The sequence below is a fragment of the Archocentrus centrarchus genome, chromosome 6, assembly GCF_007364275.1.
Source record: "Archocentrus centrarchus isolate MPI-CPG fArcCen1 chromosome 6, fArcCen1, whole genome shotgun sequence".
Lineage (NCBI taxonomy): Eukaryota > Metazoa > Chordata > Actinopteri > Cichliformes > Cichlidae > Archocentrus > Archocentrus centrarchus.
In genome coordinates, this window is record NC_044351.1 from 19,761,474 (window position 1) to 19,782,596 (window position 21,123).

General features: G+C 41.2%; 2 protein-coding genes across 9 annotated transcripts; both read left to right on the top strand.

The window, feature by feature from the left end:
* The first annotated feature begins 2,955 nt into the window (after positions 1 to 2,955).
* Positions 2,956 to 14,047, top strand: tpm1 (tropomyosin 1 (alpha)). 8 transcript variants are annotated; one of them, XM_030732469.1, is made up of 10 exons: positions 2,956 to 3,203; positions 3,596 to 3,721; positions 3,890 to 4,015; positions 7,249 to 7,382; positions 7,640 to 7,757; positions 7,928 to 7,998; positions 8,785 to 8,860; positions 9,035 to 9,097; positions 9,215 to 9,284; positions 12,939 to 14,047. In XM_030732469.1, the coding sequence occupies exons 1-10, from the start codon at positions 3,090 to 3,092 to the stop codon at positions 13,019 to 13,021; spliced, it is 981 nt and encodes a 326-aa protein (XP_030588329.1). In that variant the 5' UTR covers positions 2,956 to 3,089; the 3' UTR covers positions 13,022 to 14,047. The 8 variants fall into 8 exon arrangements, with proteins under 8 accessions (XP_030588329.1, XP_030588326.1, XP_030588323.1 ...); XM_030732463.1 differs by lacking the exons at positions 3,890 to 4,015; positions 12,939 to 14,047 and adding exons at positions 9,900 to 9,978; positions 10,917 to 11,152 and having other exon boundaries at positions 2,957 to 3,203; XM_030732462.1 differs by lacking the exons at positions 3,596 to 3,721; positions 12,939 to 14,047 and adding exons at positions 9,900 to 9,978; positions 10,917 to 11,152 and having other exon boundaries at positions 2,957 to 3,203.
* Positions 14,048 to 16,110: 2,063 nt separating this feature from the next.
* lactb (lactamase, beta) lies at positions 16,111 to 20,528 on the top strand. The gene is given in 18 exon segments (XM_030731905.1): positions 16,111 to 16,552; positions 16,664 to 16,730; positions 18,870 to 19,060; positions 19,184 to 19,201; positions 19,203 to 19,277; positions 19,279 to 19,381; positions 19,384 to 19,401; positions 19,404 to 19,439; positions 19,442 to 19,474; positions 19,566 to 19,670; positions 19,673 to 19,724; positions 19,838 to 19,889; positions 19,891 to 19,953; positions 19,956 to 20,015; positions 20,018 to 20,060; positions 20,063 to 20,284; positions 20,287 to 20,358; positions 20,361 to 20,528. Coding segments are annotated over 18 exon segments (1,602 nt in total). The 5' UTR covers positions 16,111 to 16,195; the 3' UTR covers positions 20,396 to 20,528.
* The last annotated feature ends 595 nt before the right edge of the window (positions 20,529 to 21,123 follow it).

Consider the following 21,123-nt stretch of genomic DNA (forward strand, 5'->3'; position numbering starts at 1 on the left):
CATGACTGGACCTTAAATATCTCTCCCAAGTGTCCTCTTATGCAAACATGCTTTCAGGCACAGCAGCCAAGTAAAGCTCGGCTACTCCCAGAGCGTCGACTGAGGAGAACCGGACATTCCACATACGGAGTGGGTTGCCACTGTAGGACTAACAGATTAACTATTACAGTGTTATAATATTATAACGGGCATTAAAGCATTCTAAACGGCTGCTCTGTGTTGGGAGGATAGCAAGCAGTCCCTGTTACACAAGTCATCTACTTCATCATTTTGGAAGCAGAATCTGACTTCTTTTCTACCACCTCTTACATCTATACTTATGTAATGTAACATGCTTTAATATAATTATGTATACCATGAATTTTGCTCATTGCCGCACCTGTCTCACTCAGCTGTCCCCTCCTGCAGGCTGAATCATGATGCAGAGAGATGATCAGAATTCCAACATGTCAGAGTATCCCAGATCTGTCCAGAAAATGGGCAACAGTTGTTTGATGGCAAGTTTGTGTTTTCAGTCGGAGAAAGGGCTGAATTCTTCCTTGACTAAAGTCAGACTATATCCCCTCAGTTGTTTCCACCTCTGAGGATGAATGTTAAGAACATTCCTGGTCTTAAATGAGTGTTTACTGTTTTCATTTGTGGGACAAGAATGCATAATGAGAGTAAAGTTATTCATAATGTCCCAAAAAAGCATTTCTTTTTAAATCACATTTTCAGTGTTACAGATTGTAGGATGTACTGTAGGCTTAGATTTATTTAAGGCTGGCAGCTTTAATGGGCTTTAGAGGCAGAGTTTTTTTTTTTTTTTTCCTTCTTTCAAAGAGCTCAAAATTACATGTCTAGATCTTTTTTTTTATTCAGCAGCCTTGAAAAAAAACTTTTCCATGTGGTAGCTTTCTTAAATGCTTTAACCCTCAAATTTTGAAAGGGTTTGTTATTGCCTTTTCATTTGTAAAATGAAAATAAAACTTAAATGTTACCTTCAGTTCAGCCTTAACGTGAGAGTACCTTTAATTTTCCAGTGGAATGTAACTTGGCGCTCATTAGGTTTTTCACTAATATTTGGATTTCATTCAAAATAAACATTAAGAGAGGCCCAGGGCCTCTCTTAATGTGCCAGCAAGTTAGAGTAAAACATCATAATCTGAGCTTATTTTCATTCCAAGGGTGCCACAGGAAATCTAACATACCATTACAATCAAAATCCTGTTTAAGATAATGAATATGAAATTCCTAATCAAGAACCAGCAGTGCATTTTAACTTGCATTATAAAATAAATACTTCAGAAAATATAAATTACTGAAAGTATAATCTGCAAACTGTGCAAAGGCATTATATCAAGAAACATTCAGTGTTGTGCACAATATGCCAAAAAAAAGACCAAACACATGAAGCATTAAATAAAGAAAATGTCTTCATTTAGTAAGTCAGTCTTGCAAGACTCAGGAAAGACTTCTGTATGTAGCAGCAACTTTCAATAATTATAGAGAAAAGCTTTCCAGAGGTGTGATTTTAAAACTGTGTGTATTGGATGCAGATTGGGAGAAGAGCAGGTGGACATAAAGCCTGGAAACAGTGTCGTTCACTTCCATGAATAATTATAAATCTGGGAGTCTAGAGTATGAAAATGCTTTTTGCTATCGGAGTTCCTCAAATTCTAAAAAATAAAAAATAAATAAATAAATCAAAAAATGAAGCACCATTCCTGGTCTCGTCTTTCTCTGACACTGTCATAAATTTGCTTCGTATTATGTAATTATTTATTTAGCAAGTCTGCCAAGCATGGCAGCAATAATCTTTAAAACAGGCCAAAGCCTGAGCAAGACAGGGATTATTTTAAGAGACATATCTAATGCCTTTAGACCTTCTACTTTTGGCACAGTGTCTTGGATCCATATTACAGACTAAGGCAGGTGCATGGAAGAGAAGGCGATCCTAAAAATATCCTAGAGAAGACTAAAAGACACTTGGAGTGTCCTCAGTCACCACAGCAGCGTGTTTTGACTTTTTATTAAGTTGTTGCAGAGTGATTATTGTTCAATATAATTTCTGTTTTACATATAATTACACAGAATAATAACTGCTTAACTATATTAAGGCTAGTAAAAAAAACATATAGCATGATGTTAAATATTCTATAAAACAGTTAACATTTCACAAATGGCAAGCCAATCAGTGACTTGGTTGCTCTTATTGAGGTATAAAGCTAATCCTGCCAGAATGCTGTGATGCCAGTCAAATGACACATTAACACTTCTCAGGAGGGGAGGGATATCCGATACGGTATCAGGTAAACACTTCCTTGTGCTGAGCCCCCCCAGACTGTGAACAATGCCTCTAGGGCTTTTTTGGCTAACCAAAAGCCTCTCTTATCACAGAAAGCCACTACAGCTTATTCCAAAGGAACTTAGACTCACTCACTCAGCCACCCAAACACACTCAGGCAGAGATAAAGAACTAACACTGACTACAAGTTGACAAAAGCTTGTTCTGCAGCTGGCTGTGGTCCCGCTCCCAGCCTGTCCAGAGCAAGAAGAGATGCAGGAAAACAGGAAGGTACTGCCACTGTGAAATAATCAGAAAAGATCATTTCCTTACAAATTAAGCATACGCCAAATTTCAGAAACTTTTGGAAAGTGAACAAACTGAAAGGCCACCCAAAGCAGAGACAGAGACCGCATGCTGTGTTTTTTAAATGGGTGACCAGGGTGGTAAAACAAACGTAAACAGTCTTTTTCTGCATGTTCTCCGACATTAAATGGCAGGAACCATTTCCGTGGGAGCATACCTACTCGTCACACCCCATATAAAGGCGTCTCAAATGTATGGGAGCAACGAATAGCCAAGCAGAGCCTTAAAAAAACGCCCGAGCATCCACACACGCCTCCTCCGAAAAAGTATTGGATGTCCAAAGGAATCCAGTCACTCCCCCACCACCACCACCTTGAAAGTACATATTTGACAGTGCAAAGTCAGGCAGAGCCCGCACTCCAGCTTAGCGTTCAGTTAGGCACAGACGCCCCAGCCCCTCTCCCAGTCTCTCCTTGGTTTTCCTTTGGACGTTTTGTCGGTGCAGCACTAAGCAGCCATGGATGCCATTAAGAAGAAGATGCAGATGCTCAAGCTCGACAAGGAGAATGCCTTGGACAGAGCTGAGCAGGCCGAGTCAGACAAGAAAGCAGCAGAGGACAGAAGCAAACAGGTCGGCTTTTTTTTTTTTTTTTTTTTTTTAAACTTCCTTTTGTTGGAAAACCCGAAAGATGCATAGAAAAAGCAGGAATACCAGTTGCGGCATACAGCTGCTCCAGTTTAAATGGATCGCCTCCTAAAAACGGATTAATTATTTTTCATGGATAATCCCAGTTAAGGATTAAATTAAGAATAATTTTTTTAATTTTTTATTTATTTTTTTGATTAAGTGGAGACGATGATAAAAAGTCATCCTCTCCACTGCGTTAGCGAGTGCTAATGTAAATATACCCTAGAAATTACTTTGATTCAATATATTTAAAAGAAATATCGCTTGATCATTGAAAACTGCATGTTTATTTTATATTCTGTTTAACTTTATAATGTCTTCATATGCATGTGAAGTTAGAGGACGAGATAAGAGAGTTGGAAAAGAAATTGCGTCTAACTGAGGACGAAAGAGATAAAGTGTTTGAGGAGTTCCAAACGGCTGAAGAAAAGCTGCTGACTGCCGAGGAGGTCGCCACCAAGGTATCTGATCCTGAAGTGCATGGGCTTCCCTAACTTTTCTCCTGTCTCTTTCTTTCCCCTGTCCTGTCCCCTGTCTCTCTCTGTGTATGCGCTCTTGCGCCTGTGCGCGTTCACGCAACTCCGACTCTCCGCTGATCACCTCTGAAACTGTCCTGCACTGAAACTCAGCTTGAGGACGATTTGGTAGCTCTGCAGAAGAAACTGAAGGGAACTGAGGATGAGTTGGACAAGTACTCCGAGGCTCTTAAAGATGCCCAGGAGAAACTTGAGCTCGCTGAGAAGAAAGCCACAGATGTAAGTAAGAAAGGGATTTACAATGGCACCATTCCTACACGCTTGCCCACATCTCCATTCTGCCATCTCTGAGGGAAGCGACAGGTTACCACCGCAGAGAAACTAAATTTAAAATGCCCCGGTTCGTGGATGGATGGACTTTCCCCCCACTGCCCTTCCTGAAAAGTTAATCCTCAACAATAATTGTTTTAAATGAAACATTTAGACCAGCAATTGGAACTGTCGCTTCCTGATTAGTCAAGAATGCACGTGCACAATCACAAGTCAATCCAAAGAAGGTCAGCTTAACCGTTCAACTGCAACACTTTTAAAACATTTACTTCAGATTCAGTTCATTCTCCCCTGCAGCCTCTTTGGTATTTCTATGAAATTTTGTAACCGTGGTCTCTGCGTTTTTAGGTCTTTTCAGAGCGATAAGTGAAGTATACTAACGCGCAGCCTTCCCAAAAGCTCAAGCGCCTGGATAAATATAGCCCACTGCTTTATATGGTCAAGATAGAGCTCACATCTGCGTGCTGCGCTTTTTGCTGACCACAAGAAAAACAGTTCCCCATCGAAATGCCCTAGGCAACACACTAACTTAAAAAAAAAGAAAAAAAAACTTTTTTTTTTCAGAAACTTGAATAAACTGTCCATTTTTTAAAAAGTGATTTTGTTGCCCCAGTGTTTTCTTCTCTTTTGAATAAATACATGGCAATATACTGTATTGAACAACTATGTAAAGAATTTAGTTTTTAGCATTCAAATGTCGTCACCCGGGTCCCCATAAAGATATGTTTTCACGATAACAGTCCCTTTAATAGAGATGTTTGCTTGTAAAAGTCAGTCAGAGGAATCAGGTCTCAGAGGGGCTTGTACGCGGCCTCCGTTGTAATAATCTTTTAATTGGATATCATGGGTGTGTGTGGATTGGGGAGGGGGGGGGCGCAAAGCGGGTCAAAAGTCAAGACAGTCTTCCTCTCTCGTATTCCACTGTGTATTTCATAATCTACAGAAAGTATAATAGTGTCCTTTACCCTTACGATATTTACCAGAAAGTTTGCGTGGGGTGTTCAAATAAGTTTAACTACCACTTGTGTTTTATGGACTTGTTTTTCCTCTTACATATTTTAGGATGGCTGTTCCGTGATATTTGCAAAGTTTCAAACGCAGCCTGTAATTACTGTAGTCAGTGAGGACTCACTGAATGGCCTGTACTCTCAAAGCATTTCACTGCCACGTATGTACTGCTCACGGCGGACCCGCAGAGGGGGCTGTAGCACAGTTTGTTCACTGCAAGTATGCTCACTTGTGACAGACAGGGTGTGTTCGCGTCATTAAAAGGCATTTGTATTTTTTATCTATTACATTTTATTACATTTTATTATTTTATGGGGCAGTGCAACACATTTCCACGATTTAAAGTATTGCGCAGCCCTGTGGGATTCCTATTTTTTAAGGCTTATTTTGTAATCACCGTACTTCCTGGATAAATACAGGCACCGCACAGTGCGTCTTCAGAAAGCTTGCGCACTGTTTTGCCCCTCTTCACGCAGCTTTCTGCACAATCAAGGACGTCACCTCGTTTCTGGTCAGTTTCTCGGAAATTGTGCTGCAGCGCAAAGTGTAGTCTTTTTTATATAGCGGTACGGCAAACAATGGCGGGAGTTACATCGCTGGATGCAGTAAAACGAAAGATCAAATCCTTGCAAGACCAGGCAGACGGTGCTGAAGAGAGAGCCGAGAGATTACAGAAGGAGCTGCTCGCTCAGAGGAAAGCCAGGGAACAAGTAAGCACGTTTACCGCGCTTAGAGCCTCACCTGCGAGCGCAAAATTGCTTTTTTTTTTCTCCCCCCTATAGCATTTCCTGTGCACTTGTGTTAAGTTCATGTAGGGCGACAGTTTGAATTGATACACAGTGACATAGCGGGATTTCTCTTGACGCATCACGGTGCTGGAAGCTGAGCTTTACTTGACTCCCCTGTGCGCCACCGCAAGTCTCAGATGAGGCTTTGATAGCCCGCTGCTCCTGGCTAAGCGCCTCTAATTGGCAACGTTAGGCCGCTGATGCCATAGCGGCTCAGCAACAAATGTGGCAATTTGTGCCATTGTATTGTCTCATCTCCGAGTTCACTTGCATCTCCTTTGATGCCGCAACTTTTCCGGTAAACCTGCTTTTTAGTAAGCCCCTTTAATTCACTGCTCCAGCCAAATCAGGACCAGGCCAAACATTTGAATAAAGTCTTTTCAGCAACCAGGAAATTACTGCTGTGGCAACATGTGAAGGTGCCAGTGTGCTCTGTCAGCTTATGCTCTTTGACTTGCCCATATAAGGACAACAGCTTTTCACGGCAACAAGCAATGGACTCAGCGGCAGTTATCTAGACGGGAAATAAATCTTTGTGCACAGGCTCGAAGCAGTCAGAGTTAATCTCAGGCTTAGTGTAACAGCTTGTAATTTATGTTAACCAACTATATGCGTTAGGTAGAGTAGAAACCATTGATGGGTTTCTAGGTTATTAGAGACTTCTATATATGCTTTAAAACTTCAAATGCACTTTGGTCCAGAGCTGCAGGGGGAAAGCGTCTGAAAAGACCTTCGCCTTATGGGCAGGCTTCTGTTGAATGTATCCTCTTTTCAGTAAGCACTGCAGCTCTGATACCTGCTGAGCAGTATCAGGAAGCAGATGTAACTACACGTTTGAATAATCATAGAAAGGCCCTCCTATTTTTTTTCTTTTCAGCGTACTCATGCACATCAGCTTTTCTGTAAAGATACCAGCTCAGTTAACACACACCCGCAGGTTACGGTGATGACCAGATAAATTACACTTAAATGTTTCAGACCCCAGGGAGCCTACTTTGTAGCTGTACAATGCAAGCAGTCATTTTCAGTGTTCATTAATTGTGCCAGGCCCTTTGACTCGAGCCTTGTTAATGTTTCTCTCAAGGGGGGGCTCAGTAATGAGGTAAGGTATTCAGCCTTATGTTAGTTTGGGAAATTATCATTATACATAGTCAATGAGGAGCAGGCCTGGTGGGAGGGCTTTTTCCCAACAGGTGGCTCACAGATAACACCTTGGAACAGCCATGATTAGAGGGCATAAAACAGTGCTGGAGACACCTACTCAAATAAATAAATAAATTCACCAGCTGTATGCTTTGGATCGACTATCTTGCTGTGTGATTTGTCAACGATTTGTTGATCGGTCTTCAAAAGAACTCTCCTGATGTGCCTTTCTTCTCTCCTTAGGCTGAGGGAGAGGTCGCTTCCCTTAACAGACGTATCCAGCTGGTTGAGGAGGAGTTGGATCGTGCTCAGGAGCGTCTGGCCACTGCTCTGACCAAGCTGGAGGAGGCTGAGAAGGCTGCTGATGAGAGTGAGAGGTGAGTTTTGTGAGTAGCGCAGGCTAAGACTGCAGCGGCCAGGCAGCAGAGGGTAAATAGCCCTCGTGACCACGTTTCCACTCCTTTGTAGAAATGACTGTGCCCTTTTTAATTTCGGAAAACGATTAACCAGCACATCAAAGATTTACTAGCCAGCACTACTGTTTAACTACACATGGGTCCTCAGGGAAACTGTAGGAAGTCTGTCAAGTCTCACCACCTAATTCTTAGCATTCTTTGACTGTTTCCTCACACAGAGGCATGAAGGTTATTGAGAACAGGGCCATGAAGGATGAGGAGAAGATGGAGCTGCAGGAGATCCAGCTTAAAGAGGCCAAACACATCGCTGAGGAGGCTGACCGCAAATATGAGGAGGCAAGTTTTTTTTTTTTTTTTTTTTTTTTTTTTTGTCTCCAGCTTTGAAATGGATACTTCTGCAACCAATGCGTATGGAACACTGTGAGCTGGATGCAGCCTAATCATAACTGTCTCACAGTCATTCAGCGTTTGTTGTTTCTAAACACTTTGTTGTGCTGCACGTAAAGGTGGCCCGTAAACTGGTCATCATTGAGGGCGACCTGGAGCGTACAGAGGAGCGCGCTGAGCTGTCAGAAGGGTAAGCCGTTTCACCTTTCCACGCGCTCGATCTTTGCTTAAACTCGCGCATATGCTGTAATTTAAATACTCAGGAAGCTTCGAGCGCTAACACTTAAATGTGTAGTAGTTGTTTCCATTTGAACAGTGTGCCCTGTGTTCTTAATGTATCTGCTGATTATTTGCATGCTCCTCATGGTTTGAATGGTTTTGGCTTGCACATGTGCGCCACACCCACTAACAGGCGTGCTCGAAGAGTGGAGGATGAGCTAAGGGTTTTGGAGCAAAGCATGAAATCACTAAACTCCACAGTCATACAGGTACTGCAAACAGAAATTCTAACACACTTGTATCTTTGAGTGGCTCTTCTCACTGCTTTTGCTTGCTGTGCTTGCGCCTCTCTTTCATTATGCTCTTTAATTCTAAGTATAATTAGACCGTTTCATGCCTAACATGGCAGGGGCTGAAGAATAACACCACACAAATGCACCATATTTCGATCCAAAAAAATGCCATCACCCAAATTGTTGGTTTCCTTGCAACACACTACTAATTTGTGTGAATTCAAGATTGACATTGCTTTTCTCACATTCCTGCTCTGTTAAGGCACTTTTGAGGTACTTGGCGTTCCCTCCTTGTTAAATCCCTGTAGTTCTTATTTATTTTGTTTCCTCTCCCTCCCCCCCCTCTTTCTTACTTTCCCTCATCCACCTCCGGATCTGTCCGTCCTCGTTTCCCTCCTTTTTTTTTTTTTTTTTTTTTTTTTTTTCCTCCTCGTCCTTGGCAACTTTATCCCCTAAAACACCAGCAAATGCTCTGAGCTTGAGGAAGAGTTGAAAACTGTGACCAACAACCTGAAGTCACTGGAGGCCCAGGCTGAGAAGGTAAGTGTGACCCTTCTGGGCGACTGCATGCTGTCAAACCCTGCGGCTCCCCAGCAGAATTGCCGGATGTGGAACAGAAGATCCTTTTCACTTCAGACTCATTTCTATAAATGTCAAATATGTTTAACTCTGTGCATGTTGTGGTTCCTTATCACTGTTATTTTTGGCCCACAGTACTCACAGAAGGAGGACAAGTATGAGGAGGAGATCAAAGTCCTCACTGACAAGCTGAAGGAGGTACAGTTTCACGAGGCCTTATCTGGCATTTTAAGCTCAATCCAGGATAATTTACACAAGTCACTGTGTCAGTATTCAAGTGCTGGACTGACTTGCGACTCTGTGTCTGTAATGTAGGCTGAGACTCGTGCTGAGTTCGCTGAGAGATCAGTAGCTAAGCTTGAGAAGACCATTGATGACCTGGAAGGTATGTTTTTTGTGCCTCTGAACCCAGAATGCTACTCTGGTTATTTTAACATGTTTATTGTGTCAGTGGAATTGTTTTGGGTAAGTGCTTTTTTTTTTAAAAAAATGCTTTTTGAGCTCTATCCTGCTTCCTCTTAATGTCATCATGGCTCTTTTTTTTTGTTTGTTTGTTTTTCCAGACAGCTTCACACTTCTATTTTGGTACTTCTTATCCTTTCAGTGTTAAATCTAGTTGGTTACTTTTTCGGTTCCAGGTAGGAAAGAACGGCTTTGAAGCTGAGCAGCGACGTTAGGCTTAGATATGGAGACCTACTCTTATAAGCACTAAGAACCGTATGGCAGTGAAATACAGCCCATTTCTGCTGGTGCTGAGGAATTTACCATTACGTCTGTTGCACTTCCATTCTGTCATTCTGGTGTAACTTTTGTTTCCTTTTTTTTCCTCCTTGTTTTCAACTTTCTGTCCTCTCTTTCTATTTTTCCTTCCCTGTCCTGCAAATGGTCTGGATGCTTCACCTTTCACCTCGTTGTCATGTGCTCCTCCACCTTTGCTTTCTTTCAACGACTGCCCTACCCACCCACACCCCCCCAACACGCACCCTTGGCCCACCAATAGATGAGTTGTATGCCCAGAAACTGAAGTACAAGGCCATCAGCGAGGAGCTGGACCACGCCCTCAACGACATGACTTCCATGTAATTTTCTACATGCTGTACCTGCTTGTTCCGCCGCCACCTCCCCCCCCTCGCCTGTACCCATGTTCTCCACACATCAGCTGCCTCACCTCCTTTGTCTCCCTCATTTATTCTTGCACCCACCCACTAGAACTAAACATCTCATCCTGTACTAAAAAATTACTTACTTTTTATATAGTCTATAAGTTTAATGTCTTAAAACGGAACTGTGTTGTCTCTGTACCTGAGCCACACTTGTAGTAATTACAACTCTGTCTTTATTTGTGTAATTATGATGATACTGTAAGCCTTTTTTGTCAGTATCTTTGATTTTTGAGAATACAGGAAAAATGAAGTAGCGTCATGCATGAATAGAAAAAAATCTAATGCTCATTGTAATATTTCTGGGCATTTTTTTTTACATCTTAAGTAATGCATGCAAGCTGTTGATTTACCCAAGACTGCAGTATGGACAGTTTTCAGTGAATTTCTTTACTTTTCCCATGGTTATGTGTAGTGTTTCCATTTTACTCTTCTACTAATATGGTCTACTTCTGTCCAGAAGAAAGGCCCCATGTGTGCTTGTGATACCCTCATTTGCACTGTCATACCAGGTGAGGAGAAGCTGCCATCACTGTGGCTGAGCCCGCAGTTTTTGCTAAATAAAATTCCCAGTCTGTGGGAACCACAACTATCTGTCAGTTAAGCTCTGCGACTTGCGATGTAGCAGGAAGTTGTAATCAGAGGAAGGAGTTGCCCCAACCCTCCAGTGTGTGTGTGTGTGTGTGTGTTAGCAAGTGTTTTCAATGCACAGAATGCACTTACACTGTGCATTGTGGTATTTGTGGTGCCCTGCCATGACTCCCATGTTTCTGGTGTATTTTGGTGCTCATCTCAAATTTCCGTAGGTCCCCCTCCGACCCCCTCCCGGTTCACTGTACTTCTTCTCTTCCACACAGATAAATTGTTTACACCTCATCAAAGACGCCTCCTGCCGGCTGAGCAGCATCTGTCTGCTCTCTCCAGCCTTTTCTCCATTTTTTTTTTTTTTTCCCTTCCCTCTCTGTCCTCGCTTCCCTTTCCTCCTCATGTTTTCATGTCAACATTAATTGCGTCCCATCACTTGTACAGAATCCTAGAATCTTTCTGCGTTGTGTAAAAAGAAATAAACGTCCTTCCTTCTATGTGAGCTGTATCTCTTTTCTCTGTCCTTTTTCATTTCTTTTTCATTCATATTTATTTTTAAGTGGCTCTAATAAAACCAGGGAGCCTTGATTTTAAGTTATGTTATTGACTTTCTTTTTTGTTGCATCTCAACAAAACATTAGCTCCTGACTCCTCCTTTTCTTGGTGTAGTTTTATGGATTTCAGTTGATGTTCATTTTCTTCTTTCTCAAAAGTTTCTGTTTTTTTTTTTTTTTTTTTCTGTGAAGCTGCTATAATAGGAATATCAAAGCAATGCTAAAGCACAGAAACCTACAGCATCTACAGATACTTGACTGAAAGCGGAGAGTCTAGTTGACTGATGCATGCAAGCACTTTTGAACATGTAGTATTGTGACAGGAGTAATTGGCAGGAAGGATGTACGAACTGGTGGGAATTAGCGTTGGGCTGTTATCGGGAAGACTGCGGCGACGTAGAGCAATGGTTGGCGTACAGAACAGAATGTAAGAGTTGTGGAGCCTCATCTAATGATGAAATATTGGATGATATTGACTGCTATCGGTGCTTATGACAAACAGGCTTTGTATGATACATGGTATCCTGTCATGTATTTAAATAAACACACAATGACACATTCTGAGTCTTTTTATTAAAGTCGTTTGCCATAAATTCTGACAAAGAGGAGCAAAAGTGAGCAGTTTTCTGCTGTGAGCAATTTGGGACTTCATAATTAAAATCAGACAGCAGAATCCGTTAAGCTACATCCTTAAACCTTTTTTAAACATGAAACCAGTTGGGCTGGAGACTGGCTGCAACATTTAATCAGATGCTTTACAGGAAACTGAGTGAATAATGAGACACCGCAGCGATGGAATTTATTGTTTATTTTTTCTGCTTCTTCTCTATTCAACTTTTAATGATTCCATTTTAGGGTTTAGGGTTACTGCTTTGGCGTGATACTCTGTTTTCTGTTTCTTCTTCCACCACACAGCCCTGGTTCACCTCTTGCAGACGAAAATATAAAACAGGAGCCTTCAAAACACTTTGTTTTGTAATATTATTCATTATTATGACTATTCGGATATTTTTCACTGTGTTACAAAGATTAAACCCATCTCTCAGTTCTCCATTCTAGAGAAGGTAGATGTCAAAGGGCATTACACTTTCTCTTTTCCTGTTTTTCCTCTGATTTCCTATTCTCTCTCTGTTTTTCAACTTGCTTTCTGACTGCAAAGATCGGCTCTACCATCAACTTGAGAAAAACCGCCTTCTCACTAATGAACTTCGTGTGGCCTTGAATGAGGACTAACTTGTGCAAATGTTTGATCTGTTTACTACGGTTTTGCTTTCAGTGTGTGTATGACAATCAGATCCAGCGTAAGATCCAAAGCTCTTTCGTTTACGTTGCCCAAAGTGTGATGCCTGTGCTGCTCGATGTCTGTGCTGCTGTTGGTGGAAGTGTATTTAAAACAGTAAAAATCAGGGATTATCTTTAATTATGTCATTTTCTAACCTTTAGTTTAGCATTTTAATATTAATAAACTATTATAACCTGCACTGTAATAATCTTCCTGTATACTGTTATGGTGTCTTCTGTATCAGCTGCAGTGCATTTGTGGATCTGCATGATTGCTTGCTGTTCTGTGTGTTCCTCTTGTTTGCTGTCAGCATTGTGCAGGTCAGGTTAAAAAGCACTCAGATTTACTGACTGACCTGAATGATGTAGCCAGCTTGATTATTAACGCAAGCTAATCAAATGATTCACCTGTGTGTGCTTGTGTGAAATTAAAATTTCTTCGTTTGATTGTTCTAACAGAGAAACTATCACAAGCTAAAGAAGAGAACCTCGAAATGCACCAGATGCTGGACCAGACTCTAATGGAACTCAATAATTTGTGAAAGCACAGTCTGACCCTCCCACACACACACACAAATACACACACACACACACACACTGTGGTTTTTGGCTTAATGTATTTGCACCTTGCTTCTTGTAAATCCCCTCTTCTCGTACTTTGCCAGTGGTGGCGGACAAACAGCCAGATGCTATTCTTATTGCACCGTCCTGCCTACAGCAGAACTCAACAAAGGAGCAAAACTGAGGGGAAGTAAAGCTTAACCATAACCCTCTCATAAAGCCTAAACTGAGAAACACGGTTGATTTCGCAAGCCAGTTTTTATGTCTGCCTTTTGCAATCCTTGAGATTTTTTTTTTTTTTTTTTTTTTTTTGGGGACAAGTCATCTGGTGAAATAACATGTACCATTGGTTACAAAATTGTTTTCTACATCTGCATTGAAGCTGATCTGGTACGTAGCATTCCACCTTGATTATGCACATACCAAGGACAAAGTGGAGAAATTTTGCACTTAGTAAAACCTCAGCATTACACATACAGCAACTATGTTAAAGAAGACTCATTGCATCCCACTGAATACACACACAAAAGTCATCACAAGTGTACGTATACATTGGCAGTGACTGTCGGTATGTATACTGGTGCTACTGTAATGTTAAAGAAATGGCACAAGATGCCAGTCCTTTTTCGTTCATTTTCTTTAAAAGTTCAAAATTTTTTCATTTTGTCTTAATAGTATGATTTTTTTTTTTTTTTTTTTTTTTTTTTTTGGTCTACTGGTTGTGCATTGTTTTAAGCATGTTTTAATGTAGATGTCTCAAGTGTCATATCTAAAATGTAAAAAAATAAATATAAATAAAAGCATGTTTTGAAAGTTTTCTAACTTTGTTTGTGGTACATACATGGCCTTTTTGTCCATCAGAGGTGACCTGTAATTGAATGAAGCTTAATTGCAGTGCAAAAGAAAAGAGGAAGCCTATTTAATAGACTATCTTCCCATATGCAGAATGTATTACATTTTTGAAATGGTTAAAAATAAATCTATTAATTTTGCAGCATTTTGCATTACTTCCGGCTCTGTTTTTTTTTTTTTTTTTTTCCTCAGACCTCAGTTTGGCTTCCAGCTGTGCAAAAGCATTGTCATGTGTTGCTTTGGTACCCTGCAGCTCACCCATGACTACTTAAAATATCTTCACTTTTAAAATTTTTTTAACTCATTTCCCTTGGAAATCTTTCTGAATGATTATCTAATAAAACTGCGACAGTTTAACAATCAAACCATGGGATATACACTTGCTGGACACTTTATTAGGTAGACCTTGCTTCAGAACTGACAATTCTTTGTAGCATAGATTCAACAAGGTGTTCTTTAGAGATTTTTGGTACATATTGACACGATAGCAACACGCATTTGCTGCAGATTTGTCAGCTGCATATCCATGATGCAAATCTGCCACTACATCCCAAAGGTGCTCTATTGGACTGAGCTCTGGTGACTGTGAAGGCCATTTGAGTACAGTGAACTCATTTTCATGTTCAAGAAACCAGTTTGACATGATCTAAGCAGATGTAGTCATAAAGAGATGGGCATGATCAGCAACAATGTTCAGGTAGGTTCTGGTGTTGCTGAGAAAATATACCCCAACAATCAGTACACCACCAACATAAGGTTGAACTGGTGATCCAAGGCAGGATGGATCCATGCTTTCATGTTATTTACACCAATTTCTGATCCTATCATCTTAATGTCACAGCAGAAATCAACACTCATCAGATCAAGATTTTTTCTAAACTTCTATTATCCAATTTTGGTGAGCCTGTGTGAATTGTAGCCTCAGTTTCAGGAGTTATTTGTTGCCTTCCTATCAGCACGAGACACTCTGGTCATTCTCCTCTGACCTCTGACATCAACAAGGCATTTTCTCCCAGAGAACTGCCGTTCACTTTTCTCTTTTTTGGACAATTCTCTGTAAACCCTAGAGATGATTGGTGGGAAAATCCCAGTAGATCAGCAGTTTTGGAAATACTCAGACCAGCCTGTTTGGCACCAAGAACCATGCTACATTCAAAGTCACTTGAACAATGTTTCTTGCTGCCATGTGATTGACTTTTTAGATTTGTGTTAAGCATTGAATAGGTGTGCCTAAAAGTGGCTTGTGAGTGCATATTGTGAAAAATCCTTCACTTTACTTGGTAGCTATCACTGAAGTTAAAGTTGAAAAATAAAATTAACATGCATATATGCACATGCAATACAATAAATATATTGATTGTTTTGTGCTGGCACAGAATTGCGTGCTTACAGCAGTTAAATAGTTGGCATGACCTCTAAAATTCCTTCACTGAAGCAGTGGAAAGATAAGGGTCTGTGTGTGGGTGAGAGAGAGAACCAGAGTTTATTCTGAATGCAGATGCACAAAGTTTGGTCTCTAGCTTGCGTATGTAGGCCTATTGTGGTTATGTGGGTTGGCATTCTGAGACACTGCAGATGGAATGCTCCCAACTTTGTGTGTGCTTGTGTTTTGTTTTTGTTTTTTAAACAAATGCATTTGTATATTAATGGAATGCATATCAAGACGAATGACTTCATCTGAATACCAAATTTTATTTTTAAAAGCACTGTTCAGCATCAACTTTTCAAAACCGTCTAAACTAATATCTTCAGGGTAGCACAGTCCCCCAAATCGAAATGGGATTACCATCTGGGTATTGTGAAAGTGTCCCTACAACCCCACCTACATTCACGGCTTGTGGATCACCAAGGTGCATTATTATCCGGTCTTTTAAGCATTTTCTTATGTGGAATGTAGGTTTTCAACTTTTACTTGTATTTCTCTAATTATTTGTGGGTCATTATTTGTAAAGCATATAAAAATGTCTCATGTTTGATTCAGACAACTTGGTTTTTAAGCATATTGTTCTCTAAATGAAGAGACCCGCTACCGTGTGTGTGTGCGCGCCTACAGTTTATTGTCGTGTTCTGTTTACGCTGCGTAGGACAGCATAGCCAGTACACAAGTAGGTAAAGGCTGATATTGTTCAAGGACTCATTTCTGTTCCCTGGTCTCTCTTCTCGCTAATATCCCTTGCTCGATGTTCTATGAATCATGATTTGATTTATTTGGTCTTGATCGAGCCGTTTCGAGACGAGGACGCGCACAGGAAGTAAACAAGTAATCGGTGTATCGCCGAGAAAAAGGAGCACGGTTTCTCACAATGTTGCGCTTGTTTTTTCCGCGGCGTTTTTCTACTAAATGCAGCCTGCTAGCACCGCGCGACCCCCCCTCGATGACACCGCGTGCAGGAGCGCGAGCCAGACAGCAGCAGATGTCAGCTAATATTTTTATTCAGCAACAAAGGCGGGATGTGGGAGGGTCAGCCTTTTGTAAATACCCGTCAAAGTCCGTACTTTGGGTGTGTGGGGTTGGTGTGGGGATCGCTTTAGCTGTCGGGCTGAAATACAACAGTGACGCTGCCAGCAGCTCAGGTGATATTAAAGTTAAGAGAACAGAAAAGACAGATCGATACAGAGATGCCATAAAGGTTAGCAGAGACCTCGTGGAGCGGATAAAGGTAGGCACGGAGGTAGGCTTATGAACTGCTTACAACTGATTGGGCAGTGTCCCTTTACTGTGTTTTAAATCCAGTCCCACTTGTAGCATCTCCGTGTGTCTGTGTTGACAGGATGAGGTCGGGGCTCCCGGACTGGTAGTTGGAGTCTCTGTGGATGGTGCTCAGGTCTGGTGTGAAGGTTGGTGCTGGACTGCACAGCATTTTTATCCTTTATCTCTCTCTCCCCCTCCCATCCCATCCCACCCCACCCCATCCCAAACCACACTACACCACACCACATCACATATTGAGATAATGAAGTTTACAGAAGTGTGAAAAACATCCAGCCCTAATCAAATACAAACACAAACATGAGTAACACATAGAAAAAAAAACAGCTGGGATAGCAGTTATTGCTATAGAAAAAGAGAATAAGAGTGTACAAAGAACAAACTTGCAATTATTTCAGTACCTCCAATATGTGCACTGCTTAAAAAAATTAAGGGAACACACACATCAAATCTTGATGAATGAAATATTCATGCTGTAAATCTTTGCTGACCTATACTGTACAATTTGTTGAGAAGAAAATTATGTAACAATGGTCATTGTAAACCTAAAATCATTAACCCCTTGAGAGCTGGATTTTTACAGGACTCTGAAAAACTAAGGTACACCCTTACTGCTTCATAGGAATAAGAGGGTAAGTACGTGTACTGCAAATAACTTGGCAAACTGATCATCAGTAAGTGCGGCCACCTCTATAAAAGCAGAAGTTTGGGCCATTTTCTGTTGCAGATTTGCAACAGAATGACAAATCTGCATAGCTGAAAAAGACAAGAACCAAAGTGTTGCAATAGCCCAAAGTCCAGATCTCAACCCGACTGAGATGCTGTAGCAGGACCTTAATGAGAGCTGTGCATAAAGGAATCCCCGCAAACCTCAATGAACTGAAGCAATGCTGTAAGAAGAGTGGGCCAAAATTCCTCCACAACAATGTGACAGACTGACAAAGTCATACAGAAAACAACAGTTAATGCTAATAATTGTTTCTACAAGCTAATGTATCATGGACTGTACTTTTGCACAGGACTGCATAGAGTCCTGTGCAAAACCTTCTTTTTCACATTCCTGTATGAGCTAAGAGAAACCCAGGACCCACTGCATCAGTGTATGGTCTGACACTGGGTCCAAGGATTTCATCCCAACAATGGCAGTCAGGGTGCCATTGGCTAGCCTGTAGAGGTCTGTGCATCCCTCCATGGATATGCCTCCCCAGACCATCACTGACCCACCACCAGACCGGTCATGCTGAATGATGTTAGAGGCAGCATAACGTTATTCACGCCTTATGCAGACCGTTTCACATCTGTTACATGTGCTCAGGGTGAACCTGCTCTCATCTGTGAAAAGCACAGGGCACCTGTGGTGGACCTGCCCATTCTAGTATTCCATGGCAAATGCTAATCTGGCTCCACGGTGCTGGGCAATGGACACAAGGCCCAGTAGAGGGCGTCAGGCCCTCAGGCCACCTTCATGAAGACTGTTTCTGATTGTTTGGTCAGAGATATTCACACCAGTGGCCTGCTGGAGGTCATTATTTAGGGCTCTGGCAGTGCTCGTCCTGTTCCTCTGTCCACAGAGGAGCAGACACCAGTCCTGCTGATAGGTTAAGAACCTTCTATAGCCCTGTGCAGCTCTTGTAGAATAACTGCTTGTCTCCTGGAATTTCCTCCATGCTCTTGAGATTGTGCTGAGACTGATTAACAATACCTCTGCTACTTAACTGACCAGCTCAATATCCCAGAAGTTTAATTAGCTTGATGTTATAGTGTGATTAAAAAGTGTTCCTTTAATTTTTTTTTTTTTTTATATGAAAAATGTGGACACTGTTACCAATGTTATATCAACAACAGTGATATAACATTGGTAGCACTGCCTGATGGTTGAAAAGGTTGACAGTTGCACAAGAATGGCAGCAAGTCCTAAAATTTTTATTGTTGCTAATGTCATATCACTGTTGGCAAACAGCCAATTGACTTAAAACAGACTTTTTAGGTCAAGACATGTGGCTGCTTTGGTCTCACCTGGAAGTGGACCACTGGAAAGTGCTTAGATTACTGTCTCTGCTTATTTAATATACATTGTAATGGTATTGCTCTTTGTTGCAATGCTAAAAACATTTTAAGGATCTGGTTTAGCTTCCTTACTGTAATATGTCCTAAATAATCTTAATTTATTAAATTAGGTTAATGCTTCATGAGTAACCACCCAGCATATTCCTCTACAATGCATTCCCATTCTTATATAACTCATTCAAATTCTTTGTCTAATTTAGGAATGGTTATGCTGATTTGGGAGAATCGTGTCCCATGCACTTCAGAAACAGTAATGCGAATTGCCAGCATCAGTAAGCCCCTCACGTCTGCAGCTGCTGCACTACTCTGTGAGGAGGGGAAACTAGATCTTGATGTCCCAGTCCAAAAAATTGTCCCAGAGTTTCCCCAAAAAACAGTTGATGGCCAAGATGTAAGTAACCTTAAAAAAAAAAAAACAAAACTGTAGTTTAAAAAAAAAAAGAGAAGCTGAACATAAAAATATTTATGGTCAGCTGGCTTTCATGTTTACCCTGTTGTTTGTTTTGCTTTTCAGGTCACAATAACCTCACGCCATGCTTCTGTCCCACCTGAGTGGCATGCGCATTATGAGAAAGATGAAGAAAGTGAAGGAGGACAGGGAGAAAGCCTAAGCGACTTTTAAAGCCCTCAGTTAAAGAAAAAGAGATTGAAACGAGCTCATCTGAAAACAAAGAGAAACCCACAACAGATCAGAACACCAAGAGAAAAAAAGAGTTGAGCATGAGGAATACTACTTAAGGACAACTTTGAAAGTGTCATTCAGTCTTTGGACCTTTTAAGAATGACCCCCTGATTTTCAAACCTGGTAAATCTCGTACTGCATTTACTTGCAAAAAAAATAACGCAATTGCAATGCTAATATCTTTATGAGTCAGATGTATGTTTGCTCCATGCAGGCACTACTTTTCTGTACTCCACTCATGCCTTCACGCTGCTTAGTGCTGTTGTGGAGCGGGCTGCTGATCAGCACTTCCTGGATGTCATGACGAATATGTTCTGTGAGTGGGAATGCTCAATACAGTGCCTGACAAGAATGACCCTATTATTTACCACCCGCTCCAGGTAATATATATAATCACGAGTTTGAAGTTATGACCCAAATTACTATAAAACATGATGCTCATGCTCAGTGCTCATGCTCATTTTTTGGATGAAATCTACTAGTGAGTTCGTATTACCTGTCGATGCACTTCCACAGATTTTATCATCACAACAAGCGTGGGTAGTGTTGTGAATTGCCCATACGTAGACAACTCCTACAAGTGGGCAGGAGGCGGCTTCCTTTTCCACTGCGGGGAGACCTGCTGCTATTCGGTAACGCTCTGCTTTACAGCTACCAGGTGGTCCCCACCTGGAGGATACCAAGGGCTTACTTCCTGGCTTTCTCAAACCCAAACAGCCATAGAGCTATGGGCTCCAGTTGATGGGACTGAGGCCAGCTGGGATGAGGATGGACTGTATGCTCAAGGCTGGCTGGTTGTGGAGAAAGTGCAGAAATACGGCCAGTGCAGAAAACGCAGACACTATGTGTCACACACAGGAGGCGCTGTGGGGGCTAGCAGCGTCCTGCTGGTTTTACCCAGTGAAGAGATCAATCAGTGCCAAGAACAGACCCCATTCTCCCACAGGGGGTGGTGGTCACCATCATTACTAACATGCAGTCCGTGGGACTCAACAACACTGCGTTGAAATTGCGCGTGAGTTTGACAAAGCCAGAAAAGAGTAAGTTCTTTAGAGCATTGTGTGTTTGCATTATATTGAAGGCAAACTTTGTGGTCTTCTGTCATTTTGATACAGTTTTCAATGTGTCTGGGCTTTTAGGAAATAAAAATAAATCTTTTGAATTCATGTTCTCAATAACAGCATTAAATAGGGAAGATATTCTGCCACTAGATGAAGCAGATTCCCAAAAAAAAAAAACCTGTGATTTAGTTTGTGAATTTATACAGTATAGTAGACACTAATCCAGTACATTTTTAAAGGAATTTCTGCTTATAAGAAAAATAAAAATATTTCATTCACAGTGGGTTGAAGTGGATTCCTATTTAAATCAGTTTTGCACTGCTCCAGAGTAGATTTCAGTGTGTTCACTGTTGTGATGGTTTTCATTGTAGCATTTTTATAATGCCAAATGTAAAACTGACTGAAGTGCGCAATGTCAGTCCAACTTCTAATGCCCAAATGAGTGTGCAGCCAGTCATTAATAGTGGCAAGAATTTTAAAGTGAAACCATGTAGTCAGCATTCCAACAGTTGTTTCTGCCCCACGTGTGTTTTTTTTTTTTTTTTTGTCGATGTGTTGGGGAACACAGAAAGACTGACAAACTATAGAAAATGCAGTCCGACAAGTTTTAATTTCCTCCTCTGTACTGCAAATTGAAGCTGATTTGATGGCACCATTTTCCTAGAACTCCTGGGATCTCCTGTGCCCCTGTTTTTAGATTTAAGGGCACTG